Raw genomic sequence first — 27,453 nt, forward strand, 5'->3', positions numbered from 1 at the left:
CGCCTCCTCTTCCTCCTCTCCACTGCGTGCTGCTCTTCCAGGGTCTGCAGCTCAAATTGGAGCTGGAGCTGCTGCATGTCCCTGTTCACCGAAGCCAATGGCAACATTGTGGTGTTGGAAAGTGTGTTTGGGGAAGGTGTGGGCCTTCCCTAGCCTTCCTGAGTGGATTGGGTACCGTATGCATTTGGTGGTAGTACCACCCAATTTCAACAGTATTACCACCATATCTCAACTTGTAATATGGCAGCAATACCGCTTTGTGATTTCAGCAGTAATTCCATCAGCGTTAATACCATCAGTGTTAATTCCGCCAATGGTGATACCATTGTCTCTTAATTTGGCAGAACGCTATTAGTGGTGGTAATGCCATTATTGCCACTTTTAAAGTATACCACCAGACTTGTATTGACCCCCTATATCTAGTCCGAAACAGTACATAGTCTTGAAATATCTATATATTTATAATGTTTAATATATAATATTTTAGGACTTGTGCCATCTTACCTGTTGTCTAAAAATCACAAAATACTTATGTGACTGGGATTTATAAAGTGCAAAACTAGCTTGGAAATAAAAAATGGAACACTGTACATAGGGAATGCACCTAGTGATGTATAAGTAGGGCCCGGGATGTCAGAGGTAGCTAGATTGGATTGAGGAGCAGTACAGTGGGGGTGGAGCTCAGGAAGCGGAGCGGTAGGTTCTGAGTTGAACCTTCAGCGATTGGTTATATGTTCTGTGAAGAATAGAATCTTGAGGTCCTCCCTGAAGTAAAGGCTGGTTTCTTGTTCCAAATACAGAGGGTGTCACGGGGAAAGGCTGGTTTCCTAGATATTTCCCTCTTACAGTTCTTTGTTTCCAGTCTTGCAATGTCCTGGTTTCTGGTGGTGCGCTGGCCTCTGTACTTTGTTTTCAGTCTTGCAATGTCCTGGTTTCTGGTGGTGTGCTGGCCTCTGTACGGTGTTTCCAGTTGTGCAATGTCCTGGTTTCTGGTGGTGCGCTTGCCTCTGTACATTGTTTGCAGTCTTGCGATGTCCTGGTTTCTGATGGTGCACTGGCCTCTGTACATTGTTTCCAGTTGTGCAATGTCCTGGTTTCTGGTGGTGCGCTGGCCTCTGTACATTTTTTCCGGTCTTACAATTCCTGGTTTCTGGTGGTGTGCTGGCCTCTGTACATTGTTTCAAGTCTTGCGATGTCCTGTTTATGGTGGTGCGCTGGCCTTTGCACATTGTTTCCAGTCTTGCGATTCCTGGTTTCTGGTGGTGTGCTGGCCTCTGTACATTATTTCCTGTCTTGCGATTCCTGATGGTGTGCTGGCATCTGTGCATTGTTTCCAGTCTTGTGATTCCTGGTTTCTGGTGATGCGCTGACCTCGGTACATTGTTTCCAGTCTTGCGATTCCTGGTTTCTGGTTATGCTCTGGCCTCTGTACATTGTTTTCAGTCTTGTAATGTCCTGGTTTCTGGTGGTGCACTGGACTCTGTACTTTGTTTCCAGTCTTGTGATGTCTGGGTTTCTGGTGGTCCGTTGGCCTCTGTACATTTTTTGAAGTCTTGCAATGTCCAGATTTCTGGTGGTGTGCTGGGCTTTGTACACTATTTCCAGTCTTGACATGCGGTTTTTATGGTGGTGCGCTGGCCTTTGCACATTGTTTCCAGTCTTGCGATTCCTGGTGGTGCGCTGGCCTCTGTGCATTGTTTCCAGTCTTGAGACTCCTGGCTTCCATTGGTGTACTGACCTCGGTACATTGTTTCCAGTCTTGCGATTCCTGGTTTCTGGTGGTGTGCTGGCCTCTGTACATTGTTTGCAGTCTTGTAGGGTCCTGGTTTCTGGTGATGCGCTGACCTCTGTACATTGTTTCCAGTCTTGCGATTCCTGGTTTCTGGTGGTGCACTGGCTTGTGTACTTGGTTTCCAGTCTTGCGATGTCCTAGTTTCTGGTGGTGCGCTGGCCTCTGTACATTGTTTGCAGTCTTGCAATGTCCTGGTTTCTGGTGGCGTGCTGGCCTCTGTACATTGTTTGTGTCTTGTGATGCCTGGTTTCTGGTTGTGCGCTGGTCTCTGTGCATTGTTTGCAGTCTTGTGATGTCCTATTTTCTGGTTGTGCACTGGCATCTTTACATTGTTTCAAGTCTTGCCATTCCTGCTTTCTGGTGGTGCGCTGGCCTCTGTACATTGTTTTTAGTCTGGCAATTCTTGCTTTCTAGTGGTGTGCTGGCCTCTGTATATTGTTTGCAGTCTTGCAATGTGTCAGTTTCTGGTGGTGCGCTGGCCTCTGTACATTGTTTCCAGTTGCGCAATGTCCTGGTTTCTGGTGGTGCTCTGGCCTCTGTAAATTGTTTCCAGTTGTGCAATGTCCTGGTTTCTGGTGGTGCGCTGGCCTCTGTACATTGCTTCCAGTTGTGCAATGTCCTGGTTTCTGGTGGTGCACTGGCCTCTGTACATTGTTTGCAGTCATGTCCTGGTTTCTGGTGGTGTGCTGGCCTCTGTACATTGTTTCCAGTTGTGCAATGTGATGGTTTTTGGTGATACGCTGGCCTCTGTACATTGTTTCTAGTCTTGTGATGTCCTAGTTTCTGGTGGTGCGCTGGCCTCAATACATTGTTTCTATTCTTGTGATTCCCGGTTTCTGGTGGTGCGCTGTCCTCTGTGCATTGTTTCCAGTTCTGCAATGTCCTGGTTCATGGTGGTGCGCTGGCCATTGAACATGGTTTCCAGTTGTGCAATGTCCTGCTTTCTGGTGGTGTGCTGGCTTTTGTACATTGTTTTCAGTCTTGCAATGTCCTGGTTTATGGTGGTGCGCTGGCCTCTGTACGGTGTTTCCAGTTGTGCAATGTCCTGGTTTCTGGGGGTGCGCTGGAATATGTACATTGTTTGCAGTCTAACAATGCCCTGGTTTTTGGTGGTGCACTGTACTCTGTACTTGGTTTCCAGTTGTGCAATGTCCTGGTTTCTGGTGGTGCGCTGGCCTCTGTACTTTGTTTTCAGTCTTGCAATGTCCTGGTTTATGGTGGTGCGCTGGCCTCTGTACGGTGTTTCCAGTTGTGCAATGTCCTGGTTTCTGGTGGTGTGCTGGCCGCTGTACATTGTTTCCAGTTGTGCAATGTCCTGGTTTATGGTGTTGCGCTGGCCTCTGTACATTGTTTCAAGTCTTGCAATTCTTGGTTTCTGGTCGTGCGCTGGCCTCTGTACATTGTTTCCAGTTTTGATGTCATGGTTTCTGGTGGTGCGCTGGCCTCTGTACATTGTTTCCAGTTGTGCAATGTCCTGGTTTATGGTGGTGCCCTGGCCTCTGTACATTATTTCCAGTTGTGATGTCTTGGTTTCTGGGGGTGCGCTGTCCTCTGTGCATTGTTTCCAGTTGTGCAATGTCCTGGTTTATGGTGGCGTGCTGGCCTCTGTACATTGTTTCCAGTTGTCCAATGTCCTAGTTTATGGTGTTGTGCTGGCCTCAGCATTTGCTGAGCTCCTCAGCCAGATAGAGTGGTGCTTTGGTTGTGACCGTGTTGTAGGTGATACAGGTGTGACCTAAGGGGCAGAAAGTGCCACTCCTCGAAGATGGGGTGATATAGTTCAAATCCTTTTCTGCGGTCCACCAACCCCCACTATGTTGCTCATGGTTGTGGTTTCATGACCCTGCCCCCTTTGATTTGCAGCACGTGTGACCCATTTGCTTCACCTGGAAATTATTTCCTTTCGCTCCACCGTTAAATAAGTAGGAGCTGGTACTCCTCTTTTCATGATCAGGAAATATTGTCTTAATATGTTTTCCACATTTCAGATATGCCGTGTTTTCCAGAGGCAGTCCCTTATCTGATGTTCTAAGAGATGCACATTCAATAACATGATTAATGAATGTTGTTCCCAATACAGCAAGACTCATTCTGAGGGCCTCTCTGTCTTACAGAGCAGTGGGAGTGTTGCTCCAGGGCAGCACTATGCATTACTCTAAATATATGCTGTATCATTACTAAACGGTCTAACTATGGGGCTGCCACAGAACCGCCATCAATCTTGTATTAATCTGGCGCTGCTTCTTCTCATTATCTATAAATGTGGGCATATTGATTGCATTCAAAAACAAATATAATTCACTGTGAAATGCCAGAAATTGTATTACAAGATATATTGCTAAATAACATTGTAATTGGTTTAACAAGCTGGAGGCAGTTTGAGCAGCGGTAGGGAGTGCAGCATTCGCACAGGGTTATGCAGCAGGAAGATACAGACAATTAACTTTAGCGATTGGCTTCAGCTCAATCAAGACACAATCTTGACTCTAATATTTACCACTGCATGAGATATGAGTGCTTTTTGGGGAGGGCGGGAGGTGGGGATTCGAGGACAGGACTCGCAACTATGCCTAGGGAGGGCGTGAATTCTGCAGCATGAGAATCAAAGGCGTTGCTATGGGAGGGCTGTGGGGGGGGGCTATAGCATCGTTTCTTTTGGTTGTAGCCCCAGATAGAAGCTCAGGCGCTACAACCAAAAGGCTAGCTAGCCCCAAGTCCCAACAGTCCCGACATTACCATGGCCCTAGATCTTTTACAGACCGATCGACACCCCTGATGAGAATGTTTGACAGCCTCTCTGGTAGTACTGCAGTGTGGCGAGATCATCTTTCGTGCCAGTGGGTCCCGAGTATGGTTGGTATAATGGGGTTGTGGTAGAAACAGGGATGTACTAGAAACCAAGAGGAGCCAGATATAGTTTTCAAACTGGCCCCATATTGCACATTTTGAGCAAGGCCACCCCCTTTTCCTATGAGAACATTTGGAAATAAAATAGATAACCACATAAAAGAGGTCCCATGGTGCAGAGGCCTACTGGGAAATCTCCAGAGGTAAGCCAGTCCACATCTGGCCAAAAAGAGATCAGGGCTGTGTCAGGAAATAAACACAGCATGAGCGATCATTCATGAGGAGTTTATTATATATGTCTCTGTAGTCAGCAGAGGTAGGGTGCCTGGATCCCTTCAGGCTTTGGCGCGATACAAATATATTAACATAACATAACATAACATTTATGTTATGGCCTGAGGCCAAGGCCTCAGGCCAGCTCAGGAAAAAGTTTGGCCGGAAGCAAAGGCAGGCAAAGTAATAAGGGAGGAAAGGAGGAGAAAGGACGGGTGATTGTGAGCAGGACGGTGAGGGAGATGCAGGATTGGGATCAGGGGAAAATTGAGAGGTGAGGAGAGTTAACTCGTGGAAGAAGGTGCAAGACAATGTGCAGACATGAGAGGGCGTCATACATAATGGGAGTAACAGAATCAGAGAGAGATAGAGGACAGAAGGACAGAGAAAGCCAGAGCAGGAGCAGAGGGGATCACCGAACGAGAGGCAGAGAAATATTAGGGAGACAGTGAGAGAGATATGAAAGGAGTGCTAACAGAAGATTCAGAGAGATGTGAGAGAACGTAAACGAGTGAGTGAGAGAGAGAGAGAGAGAGAGAGAGAGAGAGCGAGAGAGAGAGAGAGAGAGAGAGAAGAGGCAGAACAGGAGGGCAAGAGCAAGAAAAGAGTGATGCAGAATTAGAGAACAGGCTATATGGAAGATAATTTAAACAGAAGGCAAGAAGAGTGAGAACAGAGACAACTCATAGAAGATAAAGTGAAGGGATAGATGAAGAGGGATGAAGGGCAAAGTAACAGAATCAGAGATCAAGCGAGCCAAGACACGGAATGGGAGAAGTGGGGAATGTAAATAAGGGACAGAATGAAAGGGCAAGGAAGGATGGAATCAGAATCAGAAGTAAGGACAGACTAATAGAGACATTGGAGACCTGCCTGAAAAAAGACAAGAGAGACAACATGCAAGGGCATGTCACATAGAGTAGAAAGACAGCATTTGAGGGCATGAGAAGGAAGCGGTTGCACGAGACAGGGCGACGGAACGTGAGAAGGAGCGAAGGAGTCAGAACAGATGAGGAGGAATGGAGACAACACAGGAGCAAGAGAATGCCTTCCTCGCCCTTCTTAAAGTGAATCAACCTGGAAGCTGAGGGGGCTAGACTGCGTCACCAAACCTTCTGCTGGATAATCAGACCTCTCAACTCTCCATCATTTAGTGAATGTCTTCTTGGTCTAAAGCTACTGTACAATAAAGCAAATGGCTAAAATGGACTCTAGTGGGACACCCGTAGAATCATGCAATTGACTGGCCTAGGAGATTTAAGGGTTGTAGACGTCAATAGAATAGGAGAGCATGAGTAGTTGGTCCCTTGGCATGCTACCTGCTTCCAGGCACTCCCAATGATGCATCTGGCAGACTGTGCTCTCCTGCCTTGCCACTATCCTGCAACTTGACAAACAAGGGTGCACAACTTAAAAAAGCGTTCTCAAGGGGAGCTTGGCTTAAAGGTGTTGGACGACCATTAATCTTTGGAGCTATCCAAAAAAAGCATGAACACAATTGCTGATGCATTTAAAATGCTAAGAAATGCAGCCTGACCAATGCCATGGATGTTTGCGGTTTTCATTATTTGTACAGATGACATATAGTCTTCATACTGATGCTACCACGTGACACAATGACTGCTGGCCTGGAAGTAAGGCTGTAAATATAATAGCAAATCACCATCAGCAGATGAGGGTGTGGGGGTTCATTACATAAAGCAATCCAAAGGTGTTGCTGGTGGGATCCAATTACCGCCATTCTACTGCTAGGCTTAAGTTATGTGCCAATAAATCATGTGGGTGCAATGTACCCTTAAGTGCTACACCATTATTGATGCCCCTTCACCTACAGAGATAAAGGTGGCCCTTGAGTACCCTGGTAGCCCTCAGACATGTTTGTCCATGTTCCCTCCCTAGGCCTGTATGCCTAACTAACGGAAGTCACAGTAAACCTTTTTCTCTGGGAGGACACACAATGCAATGCTAGATCCACCCAGTGCCACACTTGGTGGTAATGCAGAGGTTTTCCCGTTGAGCGTAAATAGCGCTAACGCCAAGCCCCTGGCAGATAATCCGCCAGATCACGAGTTTTCACGCACGCGCACAGGGACATGGCGGTAGCGCAAATAGCGCGCGACGGGAAGAACCCGTAAATCCTGCGCACTGTGCGCTACCGCCATACTTCTCTAATAGCGCATGCCATGAGCGCGCGCTATTAGCGCTTGGGAAATGCGTCAATGCCGGAACGGGAAACAAAGCGGCAGCCATCTTGGAAATCACAATCCATCGAATATCACAGCCCCTGTAAGCCATCCACGCCTGGGAACACTGAACCATGACACAGGAGCGCATGAGGGTAAAGTCTGCCCTGGACAGGTTGAGGAAGCCCAAATTTAGCGACCAGGAGCTGGCATACTGGTGGAGGAGGCTGAGATCCACCATGCAGAGCTGCAGCAGCGCAAAACCAGTCGCCAGCGCTGAGCACAGATTTGACACAACATCAGCCAAAGGGTAACTGCAGTGGGGCGCGTGCCCCGGGACGGCGAGGATTGCCGCAAGGCCTCAACGACTTGCGTGTGAGAGTCCGCGGCGCCCTCTCACAGCACAGGAGCGCAAGCAGGGGCAATGGAGGAGGGCCACCCCCACCCAAACTCACACCCTGGGAGGAGAAGATGAGTGGCCTGATTGACATCGGCACCATGAAGGGAATTGGTGGCGCGGAGGCAGGCACTGGCATTGACCCGACTGCAGGTGAGTCCCACCCCAAATGTATGCAACTGAAAGTACCACACATGCAGACCCTGAGTGAATGAATGTGAAGAAATGCGTGTGGGGCACTGCAGACACCCATAAGTGATGCCTTGATCCATTGAACCGTAGTGCTGCCTAGACTACCCTGCATGTGCAGTGCATCAATAGAAGGATAGCGTTACCGTCGATTTTAAGGGTTACCGCCCAACTCGTGATGAGGCCCTGACTGTGAAAGCGCATACAGGCAGGTATAGGACCACACATTGGGCCTCATCACAAGGTTGGCCCTCCGGTAAGAACGGCACCGGTAAGGCAATACCGGCATCCATTACCGGGCTGGTGTATCATGACCCTAGATGCCATTGCTACCGGCATCTTCAAGGACCCGCTGTGGCCGTGCACCACCGTACCGGCATGTGGGCACGCGCGCAAATGGGGAGGCCTTAATACCGGCATGCCGCAAAGAAGGGGACACCACGAGTCACACGTCAAGTACATACCGGCATCGAGATGCCGGTAAGAAGGGCCACCATGATGCCGGCAATACCGGCATCGCGGACCACCCGTAAACAGCAAACTGCTGTGTAACCAAGTGCCGTAGGTGCACTCAATCAGCACAGGTGGATGCAATGGAGTCAGGGTCAGCACAAAAGGAGCACACCCACACACCACACCCCCCTCCAAGGCAAAATGCTACCACTTGTACTTGCCATACTGGGCCTGGAGGACATGCCTGCAATGCTACTCCTTGAGCAGGCAGTACAACAAGAAACACAGAGGAGACGCCGGAGGAGAAGGAGGGTGAGACATGCCCAGCAAATCCCACCAGTGCAGGCAGTCACTCCCCACAGACAGCCAACAATCCAACGTATAAGGGCCAATCCATTTGACTTAACCCCAGCACAGATCCACACCCTGTACCGCCTGGACAGAGACACCATCACCAACATAGTGGAATTAATACAGGATGACTTAGTCAGCCTGATCAATATCTGCACAGCCATCCCCCCTTTGCTGAAGGTGGCATCTGTTCTCCACTTCCTGGCCACAGGCACTTATCAACACACAGTGGGCCAAATGCATGGCATGTCCCAATCATGCTTCTCTGTTGTGTTAAAACAAGTGCTGGATGCACTACTGAAGCATTCAAATGCCTACATATCCTTACCAAGGACACCACAGGAGGCAAATGCCACCAAAATAGCATTCCATGCACTGGCAGGCATGCCCAATGCAATTGGTGCCCTCAACTCTACCCATGTAGAGTTGGTAGTCCCACATGCCGTGGAGGCGGTGTACCGCAATCGGAAGCTATACCATTCCATCAATGTGCAGATGGTCTGTGATGCCAGCCAGATAATAACACATTGCTGTGCCAGATACCCAGGATCCAGGCATGATGCCATGGTAATGCAGAACTCCTCACTACCCAGCTAAATGGAAGTAGACGTTGTACGAAGTGGCTGGCTGTTGGGTGAGTCTGCCCTCTGGGCCATGGGGGCAGATGGATTGGGGGGAAGGTACATGCATATGCTAGGGGAATGCCCTCTGGGCGATGGAGGCAGATGGATTGGGGGGGAGGTACATGCATATGCTAGGGGAATGCCCTCTGGGCCATGGGGGCAGATGGATTTGGGGGAATGGTAGTTTCTTAAGTCATCCGCCGACACACAGCCCTCACATTTGCATGCAAAATGCCCCTAGCCAAGACATACATTGCCTAGTGCTTTAAAATCCTAGGACCCTAGGTCGTGTATGTCACACAAGGCTCCCTCTATGGATTGGCATGCACTGTACAGGGCTGACAGTCATGTGGATGTGGCTGCCAAAGACGAGATTGTGCATATGAACTTGAATGATGTACAGGCTGAGCACACCTGTCAACTGAGCCTCATCCTCACACATACCTCCGTCTTCTCCCATGTAGGTGATGCTGGATATCCCCTGAAGCCGTGGCTACTCACCCCTGTCAGGAACCCGCAGAACCGGCACGAGGAAGACTTCAATCGTGCACATACACGTACACGTGTGGTCATTGAGCAGACGTTTGGCCTTTTGAAGGCACGGTTTTGCTGCATCAGCAGGTCAGGAGGGGCACTCATATACGGGCATGAGAAGGTGGGCAAGATCATCACGGCATGAGTAATGCTACATAACATGTGCATCTGGCGGAACATACCCATGCCACCTGACGTGGAGCTGCCACCACCTGGTGAAGTAGAAGGAGAGGAAGGAGTAGAAGTAGGACATAGGCCAGGACGCGAAACTTGTGAGGGTCGTGCAGTGCGCAAAATGGTCATAGACCAATCATTCTGATGTACTTTAATGCAGAGGGTGCCATGTGTTGTGTACTGTGGGCACTGGTTGTGTGGGCACATGTGCACGAATCACCATGAAGCAATAAATTGACATACAAAAAATCAGCAATGTCCACTCATGTGATGTTTGTTACACAACTGGTGTATTTGTGAAAAATTAAGTACAACATGATTCAACAATCCATGCCCCCACCACCCCTCCACCTCCCCCAACCTACTCCCATGCCCCCAAACACCCCAGTACTACACACTACACCCACCACCACCCCTCCACCTTCCCCAACCTACTCCCATGCCCCCAAACACCCCAGTACTACACACTACACCCACCCACCCCCTAACACCCAAAGTCAACTATGGCACGACATGTGTCTGGATGTATGCCCAAAGGGATTATGCAGGGTGGACCTGCTACTGTTGAGCCCCCTTAGGAGGTGGGGGTTGGATCTCTGAGCGGCACGAACTCCGCAGGGACATGCGCACGGGGCTGGTCTGCCTCGAGCCCGATGGCGTGGATGATGCGGATGACCCAGATGGTTGTGATCCAAGGGGCAGGGTTTGCCGTTGGTCCATGCGGTCAGCAATCCTGGTGAGGATCTGACCCAAGGCATTGAAGCCATCACGCACTTGCTGTGCACTTGAGTTAATAGCCTGGATAATGGCCGTGGTGCTGTCCTGGATAATACGGCGTGTTGTCTCCCCTTCAGCAAGGTACTGCTGCAAATAGCCTTGCATCACCTCCTGCCGGGCCTCCATCCTGGAGAGACGTCCCTCAAGGTCCCGTATGGCAGTGTGGGTTGCGGTCGGTGGGTGATGTGGTGACACAGCATGGATCATGGGGCTGTGCATGGCCGGAGACCACTGTCCATGGCTGCCCTGGTCGGATGAGTTCCGCTGAGGTGTGTCCTGTGGGGTGGCCTGCGGGCTTGGTGTGTGCACTACAGGATCTGAGTGGACAAGTCCTGCATCGCCCTCATTGTCCGGCCCAGCTACCTCATCAACACTATGATCTGCCGATGCAGCTATCTCCCCAATTGTGCTGGCAGCAGCAGAATGTGTGCCATCCTCCATGCCTGCTGTGTCCTCTGCCAGTGTGGATGGTGTGACCACGGATTCAGGTGCAGGTGTCAGCTCGGCCTGTGTATTTGTCTGTGGTGCTGTTTTTGCACCGGTTCTTGGCCCGCTTCCTGCATGGCCCATCCTTCGTCCACTTGAGGGTTGATGGACCTGTGCCATCAGATTGCCTCCTAGGCCTTTTGGCTGGTGTTGTGCATTGTGCACTCCCTTGCGCTTCATCACTGTCAGCATCCTTACCTGTGGGGGACAGAGAGTGGCAGGATATCAGTGATTGTTCCGCTTGCATTGTGCATGCATTAGTCATTGGACATTTGGCGCCATCTGATCAGTTGCATTTGTGGCTTTGTAGGGGACTGTGTACATGCAATGTTGAAGAGTGGATTTTGATAGCGTAGTCGTGTCCACATGTACGCATTGTTGGGTGCAGTTGGACATTGATGTGTTTTGGGAGGGTCGTCCTGGGTGGCACATGCCCATGAAATGTGTCTTGTGGGTGTATTCGTGTATGACCGCAACATGCATTGGGATGGGATGGTGGTAGACCCAGAATGTGTACATGGATATGTGTAGGTGTGCATGATGGCCCATTTGTTGGCTGGTGTAGCAGCCACATTTGTGGGAGGATGATTATGATTATTTTTACTGTTTCAGTAGGGACACTCACCTTCATCTGCCAATGTTGGCACGACAAACTCTGCTTCACCGACTCCTTCGATGGACTCCACGTCTATGATGGAGCTGCACGTCTCCTCCCATCTGGCCAATTTCAGTGGGGAGTGTGGTCCTCCTCCTGTTGCCAGCCCCTGGCTCCGATTAGCTGACAATATGTGCCGGACTCTCAGCCTGAGGTCGTCCCAACGTTTTTTGCAATCACGCACTGTGCGTGCGGTGGTGCCGACTGCACTTACTTTCTGGGCATCTGTTCCTTACTTCTTCCCAGATGGCCTTTTTCTTGAGGTGGCCTGGACGCCTGAGGTCGTTGCAGAACACCACTTCAGCATTTGCCACAAGGGTGTCGGCCAACATGTTCAGCTCATCGTCTGTAAAACGTGGTTTGCGCAGGCGGGCCGTGCCTCTCCGGGTGGTCTTCGACATGTTGTCCGTGGTGGCCTGGGAGTTGGGATGTAGAGGGTCCTGTAGGTGGAGGATGGTAATGGATTGTGTTTTTAAAGATGGCCGCCATGGCATTCCCGTTCCGGCGCGATGACGTTACTTCCGGGTATGGTATTAACGCACCCGTTATTTGCACTATGTTAATAACGGTAACGGTATTTAGGGATTGCCGAGGGCGGAGCCGTTCTGTGCGTATTGGTCGATGCCGCTGTGTGGGGCTTTGGGGGTCGTTACCGGCATGCCGGTACGGCCGTAACCGGTATGCAGGGATGCGTGCGCCCGCACACTCTTGATAGTCCGCAATTTGCGGGTCGGTGCCAAGCCGGACATGTTATTACCGCCATGCCGGTACGGCCAGATTTTTAGCGCCAACCTTGTGATGAGGCCCATTGTTTTATTTTGCCTCTAGGGCATTCAGATGTTTGTAGTAACACATTTGCTTGAGGAATTGTCTATTTTATATTTGTGTATGTGTTTTTATAATGTGTTATTGTCCACCACCAGGCCTCCAGGACAAGATCCATGTTGGGCTTTCAGGTTACCCCTCATTAAAATTCATGAGATACATTTGCATACTATGATTCTAAATGTATGCACATTTTCCCTCATGAATATTAATGAGGGATATCCTGAAAACCCATCAGGATCCTGGCCCTTGAGGCCTAGAGTTGGAAAGGAACTGGATACAAAATCAGAGTCGATATGGTCAGCAAGATGGAATATAATGTACAAATCTCTGAAATCCAGGGACACGAAGAGATTTTGGTTGATCTATTATGGTGGATGTGTCATTGTATCTCTGTAGGTAGAAAGATCCCCGTTTCATGGAAAACAGCTTACATTATACCGGTATATGAGAAAGGGGTTAACACAGACCGTTGGCTAGCTATGTTAGATGCTTCGAGCACAGTTTACGCTAATTTCCTGTTTAAAGACATTACACTATGGGTAACCAGTAAGCGACTTCTACACAAGTTGCAAAGTGGGTTCAGACCTGGTTATGGATCAGTTTATAATATAATTCAACATCTGATGGAAGACCCCAGAATAAAACGTGATACAAATCTATAAATAGCCTTAGTGGATTTCTCAGTGGCTTTTCACACCATAAACAGAAACAAACTATGGACGAAGCTCACGAAATGGAAAATCCCCCATGGATTGCTAAATATCTTGCAAGAATTGTACACACATACTGTGGTGCAGGTAAGGTTGGATATCGGAGGTACACTCGCTAACCCCATTAGCACGAATCGCGGCCTCAAACAGGGCTGCGTGCTTGCACCTGCGCTATTCAACTTGAAATTATATCATCTAAATGATGTACTAAACAATGCTGATAACTATCCACCTCCATTGGGATCAGAACATGTTCTGTGGCTTAGTTATGCAGATGATGTGGTGATATTAGATCGTATACCGATCGGGCTGCAAAACACTTTAAATGTGTTGATAGGCTATGCCAAAGACCTGATAATCAAGCAAAAACAAAAACAATGGCCTTTGGTAAAATCAAAACAAAAAAGGTATTTTCTGGGTACATAGACAATAGGAGAGTGGAACAAGATCCTTGTTTTTAGGGGTGACCATTAGCGATGGGAAATGTATGCCAAGCATGAAAAACACAATATGCAGGACTGTCATAGGTAGATTTGCAGAGTTAAGCAGTTTGTAAAAACACAAGGAGGCAATTCAATAGAAGGGCTGCTAAACATTTAAAAAGAGAGCATTACTCAAGAAATATTGAAATATGTATACAGCGTGGTTGAGTGTACTTCAAGGCAAACTATGGCAACCTGTGCTTGGGCTGGGCCGGAGTGCCGGAACAAGCATTTAGATTGTAATTGGGCATCTGCTCCTTAAATATATTGTTGGCGATACTTATAAATGAGATCCTGCGAAGGAGACCAAATCATGTTATTGTTTGAGGAGATAATTAAGACCCAATCAAAATTGAATGTGTCATTGAATAGATTCGTGGAAGAACTGGAAAAATTCCATGCGGTGACAGAGTGGCAGCCAGAGGGAAAGGGAATACCGAGCTATTCAATCAGAGTGTTTAAGAATAAAGCGTTCTTCTGGGACTGAGATCTAATATTGAATACTTGGCTACGAAAATAACATATAACAAGCATACTATGCAAGCGTTCAAATCACACAGTAAGCAATGTTATTTGAGTGTGGCCCCACACCCTAACCTTCGAAGATTCCTTACTCTCTTGCGCTTCAAACAGCTCCCTTCATTAATGTTGCAAGGTTCGAGACTCGGGGTCCCCAAAGTCAAGTGGACATGCAGATTATGCCAATTACGACCAGAAAGAGGGAGGCATATTCTCACCGCATTCCCGATTCTATGTAGCTGCTCCTCTAAAGGCTATGGAAAACTTGTGTCAGATCTGGTGAATATTGGAGATGATGCCTTCTGGGCATATTGTATTGCAGGTACTTCCATGACATTCGCTACCAATTTAAGAAACATTTGGAAAAAAAAGGGTGAAGAGTTGATTAACAATTCCACTAAATGGATCTTCATGGATAAATTGGCAAGGGAAATACATAATAATTGATTAGGCGAAGTGTGTGGGTTGTACATTACATAAGACACTAATGCTAAATCAGGGACAGTAATTAATAAAATTGTTGGCGCAAGTTAGAGGATAATGACATCAATTCAAATAGTGAAAAACGTATTGAGACTGGATTTCTTTATAGGTTTTTAAGACAGTTTTTAAAACAGGTTTTTTAAGTATTTTTGTAACTCTTTATGATTAGTTGTGTGAAAAGTGTTTTACTGAAACACACTGACTAAAATAAATAAATCAAGTGCCAAACTGTAGAGAAAACCCATTCAAAGCATCCGCTAGGAAAGATAGGTAGGACAGTCTGAGGGTAGATTTGCCAGAGTGGGGGAGTGGTGTAGGCATAAGGGAGATATCCAGTCACAATACATTGCTTTGCATTTCCAGCTTAATTTATCACAGATACAGGTACGGTGTTCCCTGATTTTGAGATGGCCACTGCAGGAGCTCGGGCACCATCTTATGGTCGATTAACTAGTCCCTTATCTGATGACAATAGTAGACCACATTGGTGAACAATTAACAGCTTTTAGGCCGGGTGGGATGCAGTCATATGGTTGTTGGGCTAGGACGAATTTGACTGCTTGCTTTTGAACCAGTGGGAGTTGGTGAATCCATTTTTGTTTAGTCAGATATAAATGCCATTAACGTCTTGGCATCTGAAAGTACTCGAGCAGGAGTCTCTAAGCCTGGTGCTCAAGAGCCATTTCCACTCAACGTTTTCAGGGAAGGCACACACAGAATGTTTGAATATAGCGATTCGGAGATGCCTAATCTAAAGCACTGATCATGCAACCCTTTGGCTCATTTTAAGATATGGCAACCTGGTGTAAAGCCAATTCATGGTCTTGGGTCCATTTCTGTTATGTGGCCCATTCCTGCTCGAAGGCTTACTCTATTCACAGGCCCATCCCTACTCTAAAGCCCATTCCTGTGCTGTGGGTCGTCTCTCCCCTGAGGCCCATGCCTTCCACAACATTAACCTGTGCTCCTCACCTGAATTTCACTGGTATGATGGAATTTAAAATTGAGAAAAAAACAGACACCAAACAGTGAGATATCAAGAAATGAATGTGGCCATAAATGAGCCAATCTAAGAAATCAGCATTTGCAGCTCATAGATAAGGACATACATGTAGTCATTACTTACAGTTTGAAGCTTGTAGATCCCTGATTTAGGTGTACCCAGATCATTTATTCAATTAAATTGAATTGATATTTTATTTCTATTATTCTCGTTCACAAGTGATTCAGAGCGTGACAAGACAAGGGAGGGGAGGGGAAAAGGGGAGAACAAAACAACGATCCTACTAGGCCCAATGACATTGAGAATAAGCAAGTGCATGGGAGAGGGGGAGGAGAAAAGTGCATGGAAGGGGGAAGAAGTTGGAAAGTGTGGAGCAAAGGAGAAACAGATAAATAATAATCAATACATAAATAATAAAGGAAACAAACAGTGGTAGTGCAGCCAGCAAGTGGCAAGTGCTGGGTTTAAGGTAGCAGGCAGGGTAGGACAGATAAGTGCAGGAAGAAAAAAGGGGGAAAGGACTGTATGGGTACAGATACCCCAGTGCAAGAGGTTGCCCGCAGGCAGTGCGGGAGGGTGGCAAGGTGAGCAGGTTCCTGGACCCAGAGGACAGAGGGTGGCCAGGTTCACGGTGCCAAGAGAGAGCAGATCAGCAGGGAAGACGGGGGCGAAGGCAGAAGCAAAGAGGAAGGTCTTGAGGTGCTTCTGGAACCGGAGATGGTTCTCCTCCAGTTTTAGAGTGGCAGGGAGGCTGTTCCAGAGGGCGGCCCCAGCTGAAGACAGAGACACCTACCCCTAGCTAGTTTCTTAGAAAAATGACTGACTCTGGGGGAGTTAGAGGTAGAGGAGTGAAGAGCTTGAGAGGGGAGGTATTTGCGGAGGGATAGCTGAAGGTTTTTTGGACCTAGGCCCCAGAAAGCCTTGAGGACAATGTAGATGGTTTTGAATTTAATCCTTGCATCCACTGGGAGCCAATGGAGAGATTTCAGAGCTGGCGAGATAAGATCCCAGGACTTGAGGCCAAGGACAAGTCTCGCAGTTCTGTTCTGCATTAGTTTCAGAGGGCAGAGAGTAGAAGCAGGTAGATTTAGAAAGAGGCTGTTAAAATAGTCCAACCTAGAGGGAACCAGAGGTTGGGAGACCTCTGAGGAGGTGCAGTATGAAGTTTGACTTTTTAGAGACATCAGAGATGTGGGTGGAGAAGGAAAGTGTGGAATCAAAGATGATCCTGAGGTTCTTAGCCTCGCAGGTGGGGGTAGGAGCAGGGCCAAAGGAGGCCAGCCAGAGAGTGAAGGAAAAGGATGGTTGAATGTGTGCTGATGAGGAGGATCTCCGTCTTGCTGGCATTCAGCCAAATATTGTTGGCGGCACACCAATCTTGAATGGCAGTTAGGCAATCAGAGATGAGATAGGGAGAGGAGGTGGCCGAGGGCAGCCTGAAAATGAGTTGAGTGTCATTAGCGTAGCACTGTAAATTTGAGCAGAAAATGTGGGCAAGAGTTGACAGGTATTGGTTGAAAAGCCAGGGTGAGAGGTTAGACCCCTGGAGAACACCTTACGTAGAGAGGGAGATGATAGGAAGGACCCAAGTTGGACCCAGGAGGGTCGATCAGAGAGAAAAGAGGTCAGCCAGGCCAGAGCCTGATCGGTGATACCCAGGTTATAACGGAGACGGTTGAGCAGGATGGTATGGTTCACTGTATCGAAGGTAGTAGAGAGATCAAGTAGGACAAGGACACAGGGAATGTTAGAGTCAAGGTTGGAGAGCAGATCTTCATGGATGTTCAGGAGAGCAGTTTCCGTGCTTCTAGCAGCTCTGAAGCCAGACTGGTGGTCATGGAGACAGACAACAGAATCAGAATGAAGGTTAAGCTGAGAGATGGCCAGCTTTTCCAGGAGTTTGCCAAGAAACAGAGCAATGGAAATTGGGAGATAGTTAGCCGGACACAAAGGATCAGCTGTGGGTTTCTTGAGAAGAGGATGCACAAGGGAGTGCTTCAGAGGAGAGGGGAAGGATCTGAGGCAAAGGAGTGGTTGCAAAAATCGGCAAGGGCTGGATCAAGGGTATCAATGTGGTCCTTGATGGTTTTAGAGGAACAGGGAAGAACCTGTTTGGACAAGACTTTCATAAATCGGACTTGTCTAGCGACCTCATCAGGGAAGAAAAGAGGAAAGGATGAGAAGGAGGGTGGTGGGTGGCTGAAGGAGGGTCAGCAAGCACAGACAGAGAGGGGAGAGGAAGGAGAGGGTGGACAGGATGTCCTGGGTTTTTGAAATGAAGTGAGAGGCAAGGGCATTGCAAAGAGCCTGGGAGGCAACAGGAGGGGTGGAGACTGCAACAGAGTTGGCCAGCTCGTTGCAGATTTTAAAGAGTTTGGCTGAGTTGTTAAATGCCGCAGAGACACAAGCTTGAATGTGGACTCTCTTCTTGGTGAGGACAGAGAGTCGGTATTGACTTTGTAGCAGGCGACAGGCCAGTTTGTCAGAGGATGAACAGGAAGTCCTCCATTTCCTCTCAGCAACCCTACACTTACGTTTAAGTGTAGCTAGGTCAGAGTCATACCAGGAATTGCACTAGGCTTTGGACTTCAAACGGATCCTCATGACCGGGGCAAGAGCATCAAGCGTATTTGAAATTGAAGAGCAGAGCAGAGACAGGGCTCTGCCAGGATGTGAGACAGCCAGAGGTTGAGGGGGGGGGGGTGGAAAGTGGCGGCAAAAGCCTCAACTGACACATGCATCATGGGCGGGATGTCCGAGAAGGTAGGAGGCAGTGTTGGGGTAGGCTTGGTTTAGGGGGAAGAGAGGGAGAGATGAGAGGAGGGAGTGATCGCTCCAGGAGAGAGGAGTGGTCAGAGGGATGGAGAGGGGGAGGTCAGAGAAGATCAAGACATCGAGTGTGTGCCCTGCAGAGTGAGTCGGACCAGAGGGGAGGATGGAGAGGGAGAGGGAGTTGCAGAGGTCACAGAAGAGTTCAGAGGAGGAGAAAGGAGAGTCTAAATGTATATTGAGGCCACTGAGGAGGACGAGTTGAGTGTTAGAGGCCAGGAGGGAGGAGGCGAGTCCTGCCCACTCAGAGAGAAATTAGGTGATTGAACCAGGAGGCCGGTAGATGGTAACCACAGTAGGAGCATGGGTAGGCAAGAGAGAAAGCCTACTGACAAGGCATTCAAAGTAGGAGTAGGTCTGAGTGGGAATGGTAGAGGCAGGAACCCACTCAGGAAAGATCACGGCTACACCCCCCACCAGGGAGGAGAGTGTCAAAGCTCGTGACAGAGCTGGCCGTGAACCATGTCTCAGTAAGACCAGGTACATCAAGGTCTAGTTCTTCAAGAAGGTGACAGATGTCAGAGGAGTGTTTGACAGCAGAGCAAGAGTTGAGAGTGGCAATATGAAGAAGGTTGCCAGCCTTAAAGACCTTCCGGGGAGGGGTACAGATCAGAGGTACGCCCTGCAGAGGAGAAAGAGCCCTAGGAGGGGCAGAGGAGGAGGAGGAGAGAGAGGGCAAGGTAGCCAAGGGGGGAGAGGAGGGGACAGCAGGAGATGAGAGGAAATTGATGAGGCGAGGGAAGTGCCTATCAAAGTGGAGGAGATTGGCCTGAGGGCCTTGGACCATGACAGTGCCATTTAGGTAGACATTAATGATGTCTTTAGAGGAGTCGAAGGAAGCCATGAGAACTTCCCAGCGAGTGGGAGAGGAGGAGATAGGGCAGAGCACAGACACCATATGAGGAGTCATAGATCTGGCGAAGGAGCGACAAAGAGGATGTCGGTTAGGGTCTGTCTGGCGGAAGCATTGGAGTAGGTGTTGGCGATAGGAAGACCAGGGATAGAGGCCAAGATATCCTTTTTGAACTTCTTCCTACCAGACCTAGTGAGAAGGGAAGGATACTCACTGGAGAAGCAGTTGGAAAAGATAGGAGAAACAGAAAGCACCATTGGGGTGGAAGCGAGGAGAGGATGGAGATACTGGGGGGGGGGGGCTAAGGCAGGTAGGTGTGGGCCAAAGAGAGTAGTGAGGTCACTGGGCTGGCAAGTTACAGAGAAGAAACAGTATACAAGCAAAATACAGAGAATTTCGCAATGGGCAGCAAGATTTGACTTTTTAGAACAAAGCAAAAACATCAAGATTTGACTTTTTAGAACAAAGCAAAAACAGCAACATTTGACTTTTCAATCTTGGAATCAGATGTTAGCAAAGGGTTTTAGGAAGCACTGCACATCATGTGACAACATGGGAGTAACAAGCAGAAAGAACAGTGATAGTCAAGGCGGTAGGAGTGAGTCCTTAAGGAGGGAACTAACCCGTAGTTTTGGAGGAGGCAAAGTCAAGGCAGTCCGGATTTCTTAGAGGAGTGAGGTGGCAGCATCATTGCGGTTAAGGTGCAGTGAGGACCCCAATTAGCATTCTGGAAGCAGACAGGGAGAAGACAGGGTCCTTAGAGGTGGGCTTTGCTGAGAGGCACGGCTGAAGCTTGCCGGTCCCTGATTGGATGGAAGAAAACACTCAGCAACCAATGGGAGTGCAGCACAGGGAGAGGTGGTTCAGCACAGCCTGCCTACACAACAAAGAAAACCACGGTGGCCATCTTGGAAGGGTCAAAAAACAGTCAAATAAGCAGACAACAGTGGGAAAAAAACGTGTGCTTTCAAAATAGCAAGGCAGCTCCAGGTATTAAAAAGCTCAAAAAATGGCAGCACAATGAAAATGCCAAATAAAACATTCCTTTCCAACAATAATATGCACATTTCTTTTTTTTTCTTTTTCTTCTCATTTTTTTTCCAATTTCGATTTTTCAGGTTCAATAATTCCCCTTGAGGTGCAGTAATGCACAGAAAGTGCAACTATCTAATGGAATGGTGAGCAGCCAGGCACAAACTCCACATGTGCAGGAGAACAACAGATGGCCACGAGGGTGGAAACAGGACCTCACTCTCAGTGAGAAGCCGAAGAAAGAAAGACATGATGAAAGAAAACATGATGTAAAACTAGAGGTGATTGGAGGTTCTATGTACTTGTGCCGAGCCTCTTGAAAGACCGTCCCCCAGACCTTTGTGGCCTTGCCTCTCTCAAATGACTTACGGACATATGTCTTTACTTGATACAATATATTCTCTTCTTTCTTTGGCATTTGTCAACCATCAGATTTGTAGTCTGCACGTACAGGAAGTTCAGACTGCCCAGTTCCACGGCACAAAAGAAACAAATCAAATCAAAAGTCTGTTTGAGACCAAAGATCAAAAAACAACTACAATGCACAATCAATTAAACAATGGATAAACTGGTAGTGTTTAGATAATAACATCATCCTGGCATCCGGTGGGTAGGACAAGTTACTTACCCCTGGTAAGGTTCTTTCGACTGGATGTTCCTCCCATGTATTCCTCATCTTAGATATTCATATCTCTTGGAATACGTGGGAGGACACATCCATTCAAAATGGGGTTTTGCAATATGAGCTGGCAACATGGCAAATATTTATTGGGTACAATGAAAACACTTACCATATTTAAAATGGTGAAGATGTAAGACTCAATGTTCTCACTTCCATGATACTCTATCATCTTAGTGTCCGCCACCACTAGTGTTTCCACCCATCTTTCTTTGCTGACAGACCGCTGGGAGACCTGCCGGCCATGTTTCTGATTCCACGTATCACTATGGCCATGTTGTCCGATGTCATTAGCATTGTCTAAACAAAATGAAAATTTAAAAATGTTAGTTTTTTTTGTAATAACACATTAGTTAAGTATATTTACTGTATTTCATAAAGAGTGAATTTTCCAGAGGAATTTATTGAAATATTAGGGAGCTCATTTTGCAAGCCCCCAGAGTGTAAATGGAAGGGCAAACGACAGGCGTGATATTGCCACTAAAGCACATGAAGCAGTATAGGGAGGGTCCAATTCTGGGCAGGAGAGGTAGTAACTCCAATGGACATGTTAGCATTGCACTTCTGTGAAATGTACACACTACTGAGTGACAAACCCAGCAGCGCTCAATATTTGATCACTTGCCAACAGTGCATGGATGTCCTTTTGGGAAGTAATAATAATAATAATAATAATAATAATAATAATAATAATAATAATAAACCACTTGGCTGCACTGCTTATTGATTGTATTATGTTTTTAAATTTATTTTACTGTTATACTACGTACTGCACTGCCACCTTCCCTTTCCCCTCGCACTTTTCCTCTTGCCCCATCCCCTGCACTTGCATGATCTCAATTTCAACTGGCCTCGTTGTCTCTGTCTTCCCTCTGTTCCCCCTCCCTTGCCTCGTTGCGCTTTGAAACACTTGTGTATTGGCGAGTTATAAATGCCATATCATACCATATCATAACTAGATTGACGGATGGTCCTCTGTTCCAGCTCAATGGATCTGGAGGGCAGTGAGGAGAAGGGGCGACCTTGGGATCCGAGAGCCGGGTGGCACCAGTGACACCTGAGGCTTGCTCTGCGGTGGCCAGTCTGCTGTCATGGAACATAGCTGGGGAAAGGGAGATATTTTAAAGGGAAGCCATTGTGGAGTTCCTAAAGACTTACGATTGCATCATTTTGCAAGAGACCTTGACATTGGAGACCTTCCTGTTAGACGAGTACGCCTACTACAGGATTCCAGCCAAGAGAAATGCTAGAGGCAGATGGTATGAGGGCATGGCTATCCTGATTAAGGCCTCCCTAACCTGCAGGGTAAGGGTAGTGAAGACAAATATGGACTACCTACAGCTGCTACATATTCTTCCTTCCCGGGGGGACTTGTTAGTGATGTTAAACCTCTATAACAGCCCTCTTAAGGCCGAGGTGGAAAGGCTGGAAAAGCTCAAGGTATTTATAGATGAGCTATTAACAAATAGGAGGAATCATAGAGTGAGTTGGATATGGGGAGGAGACTTTAACCTCAAAATGGGTGCTGGATTAACAGAGGATCTGCTAGACCCGTTGGAGGATATTTTACAGCATATGCCTCTACCAAATATGAAGGATAGGCGGGTATTTACAAAGAGCCTGCAAATGTGTATTTGGCTTACAGAATGGGGGATGTGCTCGGTAAACGGACGCATAGCACCCGACATACCAGGAACTCACACCTTTAATAATCATCAAGGCTCCTCTACAATAGATTATTTCTGTACCTCGTTAAAGCTTTGGGATAGGATTGAGGGCTTTGAAGTGTTGATGGACCCTAGTAGTGACCATCACCCAATACGTCTGAAGCTGTATGGTATTTTGGGGGTAGGCCTCCAAGATAACCTTGCGTGCATGGTAAAAACAAATTATGTCTTTACCAGAAGAATCAAATGGCCAAGAATCTGGGATTCTAATCTACACAGACACATTGGCAGAGAAGTTACCCCTTATTGATGGCATTCTAGAAGCACGTAGTAGAACAGTTTACAAAGCTACTGGGGGCACTGCCTAAGAGCTTTACGGCTCAGTGCAGTAGAAACGCTAAATTCCATAAAAGGGGGTGGTTTGATAAATCCTGCACTAATGCAAAGAAATCACTCCTGGGGGTTTTGAAAACACAAACCGGTACGAAGAGGGGGATTGTCTACGCTAGAGCGAATTATCGTCGGGAGCTAGAGAGAAGAAAATGTGAACTTGAAGAGGAAGCGTGGGAGGGCTTGCTGGATGCATCAAGGCATGACAATCAGAAATCTTTCTGAGAATTTGTGAAAGGGGGCCCAACTCTTAATGCAATGGAGCCACCTAATGGTGCGCTTCTGGAAGAGGCAGCATGGGTGGATATTTTGGCAATTTGTTTGGAGGAGGAGTACAAGTGGAAAGGTACAGGAAAAGCTGTAACTCATTGCAGGTTAGGCTAGAGGATGTATCTCAGGCCATTACTCACCAGGCTCACAACCAATCCCCAGGCCCTAATGCGATCCTTTCGGATACATTTCAGGATCATTTAGATCTTTGGGCCCCTGTGTTGACCATAGTGTTTGATGCCTGTATGGACACAGGTTCTTTTCTGTCCTCATGTAAAATGGCCATTACCTTTCCCATCTTTAGGAAAGGGGACTCAGTGAGCCCCATGTCCTACAGACATATCTCACTGCTAGATACCTCCTTTTAAACCTTTTGGACGGTTCTGCTGGGGCACATCGAGTCCTGGCTATCAGAAAAGGTAGTTCTCTCTGATATACAGTTTGGCTTTCGCCCCAGGTGGGAACTATGGAGCAGAGCCTAAATCTGTATTTAGTTGTTTCCACTCTGTTTTTTGTAGGGGGCAGGAGGTGTACCTTGCATTTATGGACCTGAGCACGGCCTTTGACAAAGTAGACAGATCAAAGCTGTTGGCTGTGCTCGGGTCCATTGGATGTCTGGAGGCAATTTTAGCTGTGTTACACGAACTTCACAGGGAGAACCAGATGTGGGGTTCGGCAGGGCTGTGTTTTAGCCCGAATCCTTTTTACCCTCTACATCAATGGGCTCTTAGAGGCACTGGTGGACACAAGGGCGGATTATCTGTATCCGGGGTCAGGCCTTTCCCAGCCCTGGCATACGCTGATGATACTGTGTTAATAGCCAGGACCCCCAGGGCTATCCAGATCCTGATTTCTGCCTATGAGGCCTTCATGAAAAATCTGGGGCTCAAAATAAACACCATGAAATTTGCATTATTGGGATGCGTTGTATGAAAGAGGCCTGAGAAGATGAACCCCATGCTTTATAATTGGGAGAAAATCCCCAGAGTCATGGAATTTGATTATCTGGGGGTTAGATTCTCGGAGACAGTCACAGGTAATGCCCACATTAAAAAACAATCGGCAAAGCTAAATCAACAAGTAGAAGGTATTTCAAACGTTCTGTCTCGCTGTCAGGGTCAACCTCTGGATGGCCTACACAGCACAGACAAAGGCTGTGACCTTATTTGCGTGGAGCACCATTATGGGGTTTCCAAAATGCTCCTGAGATTCAGGTCAAGGAGAACAAGTTTTTCATAAGGCTATTCGGACTCTCGGGATCTGCTATTGGTATCTCTATTTATGGGGTACTGGGCATGGATTTCTGGGAGGACCAATGGGCCCTGGTGCCGATAATCTTTTGGTTTCGTCTCTGGGCGAATGAACATGCTAACCTATGTAATTTCAATATCAGGACATTATTGGCAAGGGACAACTGGAGAAAAATCCCATGGCTGGTCTTCATTGATGAAGATTTGTCATGTAGTAACATTTGGGTGCTTTCCACTCCTGAAAATCTGCTGACTGCAGGCCAAATGATATCCTATAAAATTATCTTGGGCCAGGCAATAAAGGAGAAAAGGGATTTCATGGAGTTTTCCAGCAACTCAGATAGCGTACAGGCGTTGATCAGCAGGGTGAACGAAATCCAGCCATATCTCCTCTGGGATTCCAAACAGGAAATTGTTGGCTGATCACACGTGCCCGATTTAATTGTCTACAGCTCAGGGGAACAACTTTAAAATGGATCGGGTACCCGTACATATTAGGATGCCCACCGTGAGGGGCAGCCAGAAAAGACTTAAATAATCTCTTATTGTTATGCCCAGCATATAATATTATTAGACAGTCACCTCTATTGCCGGTCCTTAGATCAGCCAATGTTTGCTCCTATAGGCCGGAGTGCTCTTTCTCTTGGCAGTGGACTCTGAACTGACAGCGTGGGCATTATTATCCTTTCTGAAAAGAGTTATGTTTCAAAGAAAGGGCATATTAACCCCAATGCACTAAAATGAATGGTTTCAATCCAGGATAATGCTTGTGCGTTTTAACCTATTGAATCTGTACTGGTTGTTGCAAAATGGCTGTATCCTGTCGTTCTCCTCTTCTCTTCAGAACTTTTATGAATGTTTATAACACATGGACTATGCAGTATGCACTCTAACTGATTGAATATGATTATCTACTGAATTACCTGTATTTTGGAGCTGTGTTTTAAAATGTTTTTTTTAGATAGGGATACCGTATTTTATAAACAAGAAGAAATAGTAATTTTGTTATGTAGTGTGTTTTTGTAATTTGTATGTGTTTGACGGATTAGTTGATCCAAATAAACATAAAGGGCCTCATTACAAGGTTGCTGGTTGGGTAAAATCGATGCCAGTGTTGCCCTTATGGCATCGTTTACCGGACCGGAGTATTACGATCCGCAATGGCGGTGTCACCAGCATTGGCAGGGACCCGCTGTGACCAGCCTCACACTTGCCGGTTTCAGCGTTGACATGCGGCAGCCGTGCTTGTGACACCGGCATGCCGCAGTTAAGTGCATATTAAGAGGTGCACGGACATGCTATTACCGGCAAGGACATTCCAGTAATAATGGATACAATGATGCCGTTAACACCGGGATTACGCAGCAGACGTTAATAGGAATCTGGTGCGCAGAAACCTGCCACAGGTGCCCACAATCAGCACAGGTGGAGGCAATGGAGTCTGGCACAGTACAAAAGGATCACTCCTACACACAACACCCCTCCCAGACCCACAATGCAACCATTACCACTGTCAGTACTGAAGCTGGAGTACATGCATGCACAGCTACTCTTTGAGGAGGCAGTGAGTCAGAGCATGCAGTCTATGCGCAGGAGGAGAAGGTGGGTGAGAATGGGCCAGCACATACCCAATGTGCAGACAGTTGTACCCCACAGGCAGCCAGGAATCCCTCGCCTAAGGGCCAGCCCATTCAATCTAACCCCTGCCCGGATCCACACCCTGTACCAGCTGGACAGGGACACCATCACCACAGTAGAGGACCTCATACATGATGACCTGGTGAGCGTGATCAATATCCGGACAGCCATCCCACCATTGCTGAATGTAATGTGTGTGCTTATCAGCACACGGTGGGGCAGCTGCATGGAATTTCACAACCCTGCTTCTCCCGTATGCTCACCCAGGTGCTAGATGCACTCCTGTCCCATATACATGACCACATAATCCTCCCACGGACTGCAGAGGAGGTGAATGCCACCAAAGTAGCATTCCATGCACTTGTAGGCATGCCCAATGTCATAGGTGCGCTCAACTGTACACATGTTGAGCTGGTTGTGCGGTATGCTGTGGAGGAAGTGTACCGCGACAGGAAGCTGTACCATTTTCTGAATGTACAAATGGTGTGTGATGCACGCAAAATAATCATGCATTGCTGTGCATGATTCCCTGGCTCCACACATGATTCCATGGTGCTGTGGAACTCCACCCTGCCCGCTACATGGCACGACATTCTGGACCTCATGCATGGCTGTTGGGTGAGTCTAACCACAGTGGCATGAGGGGTGTTTAATGGGGGGGGCAGTTAACAGCATAGGCAACCTGTCTGCTGGGTGGGCCATGAGGGGTGTTGAATGTGGGGGGCAGTTAACAGCATAGGCAAACTGTCTGCTGGGTGGGCCATGAGGGGTGTTGAATGGGGGGTGTTACGCTCAGCTGATATCCACGGTGTTGCCACTCAGCCCTGGTTGGAAGATTAGCATTCTCGAACCCTCTCCCTTGATAGTGTGTTGGACGTGGATAGCACCTGCAATACAGGAACATTGGATATAAGGCTAAAATGTCTCTCTTGGATTGATTCCCACCTCCCTCAGCCTCGAATTCCTCCCTCACCTTAATATTAGATATGGTGTGCTCTCCGTCCTGCGTCTCTGTGCAGGGGCGCGTTGGAGGTGTGGGACTTTCTACGATCTAGTTGCTTCACTGGTGCTTTGCCCGTGTTGGGG

General features: G+C 47.7%; 1 protein-coding gene across 1 annotated transcript in view; it reads right to left on the reverse strand.

Annotated features, from left to right (window-relative positions):
• ADAMTS12 (ADAM metallopeptidase with thrombospondin type 1 motif 12) overlaps positions 1 to 27,453 on the reverse strand; it is a 4,001,072-nt gene that overhangs the window by 1,861,597 nt on the left and 2,112,022 nt on the right. Inside the window, exon 4 of the mRNA XM_069627090.1 lies at positions 21,265 to 21,452. Within this exon, the coding sequence (XP_069483191.1) occupies positions 21,265 to 21,452 (188 nt within the window). The remainder of the gene's footprint in view (positions 1 to 21,264; positions 21,453 to 27,453) is intronic.

Source organism: Ambystoma mexicanum, chromosome 6p (genome assembly GCF_040938575.1).
Source record: "Ambystoma mexicanum isolate Mex_15411 chromosome 6p, UKY_AmexF1_1, whole genome shotgun sequence".
Taxonomy (NCBI): Eukaryota; Metazoa; Chordata; class Amphibia; order Caudata; family Ambystomatidae; genus Ambystoma; species Ambystoma mexicanum.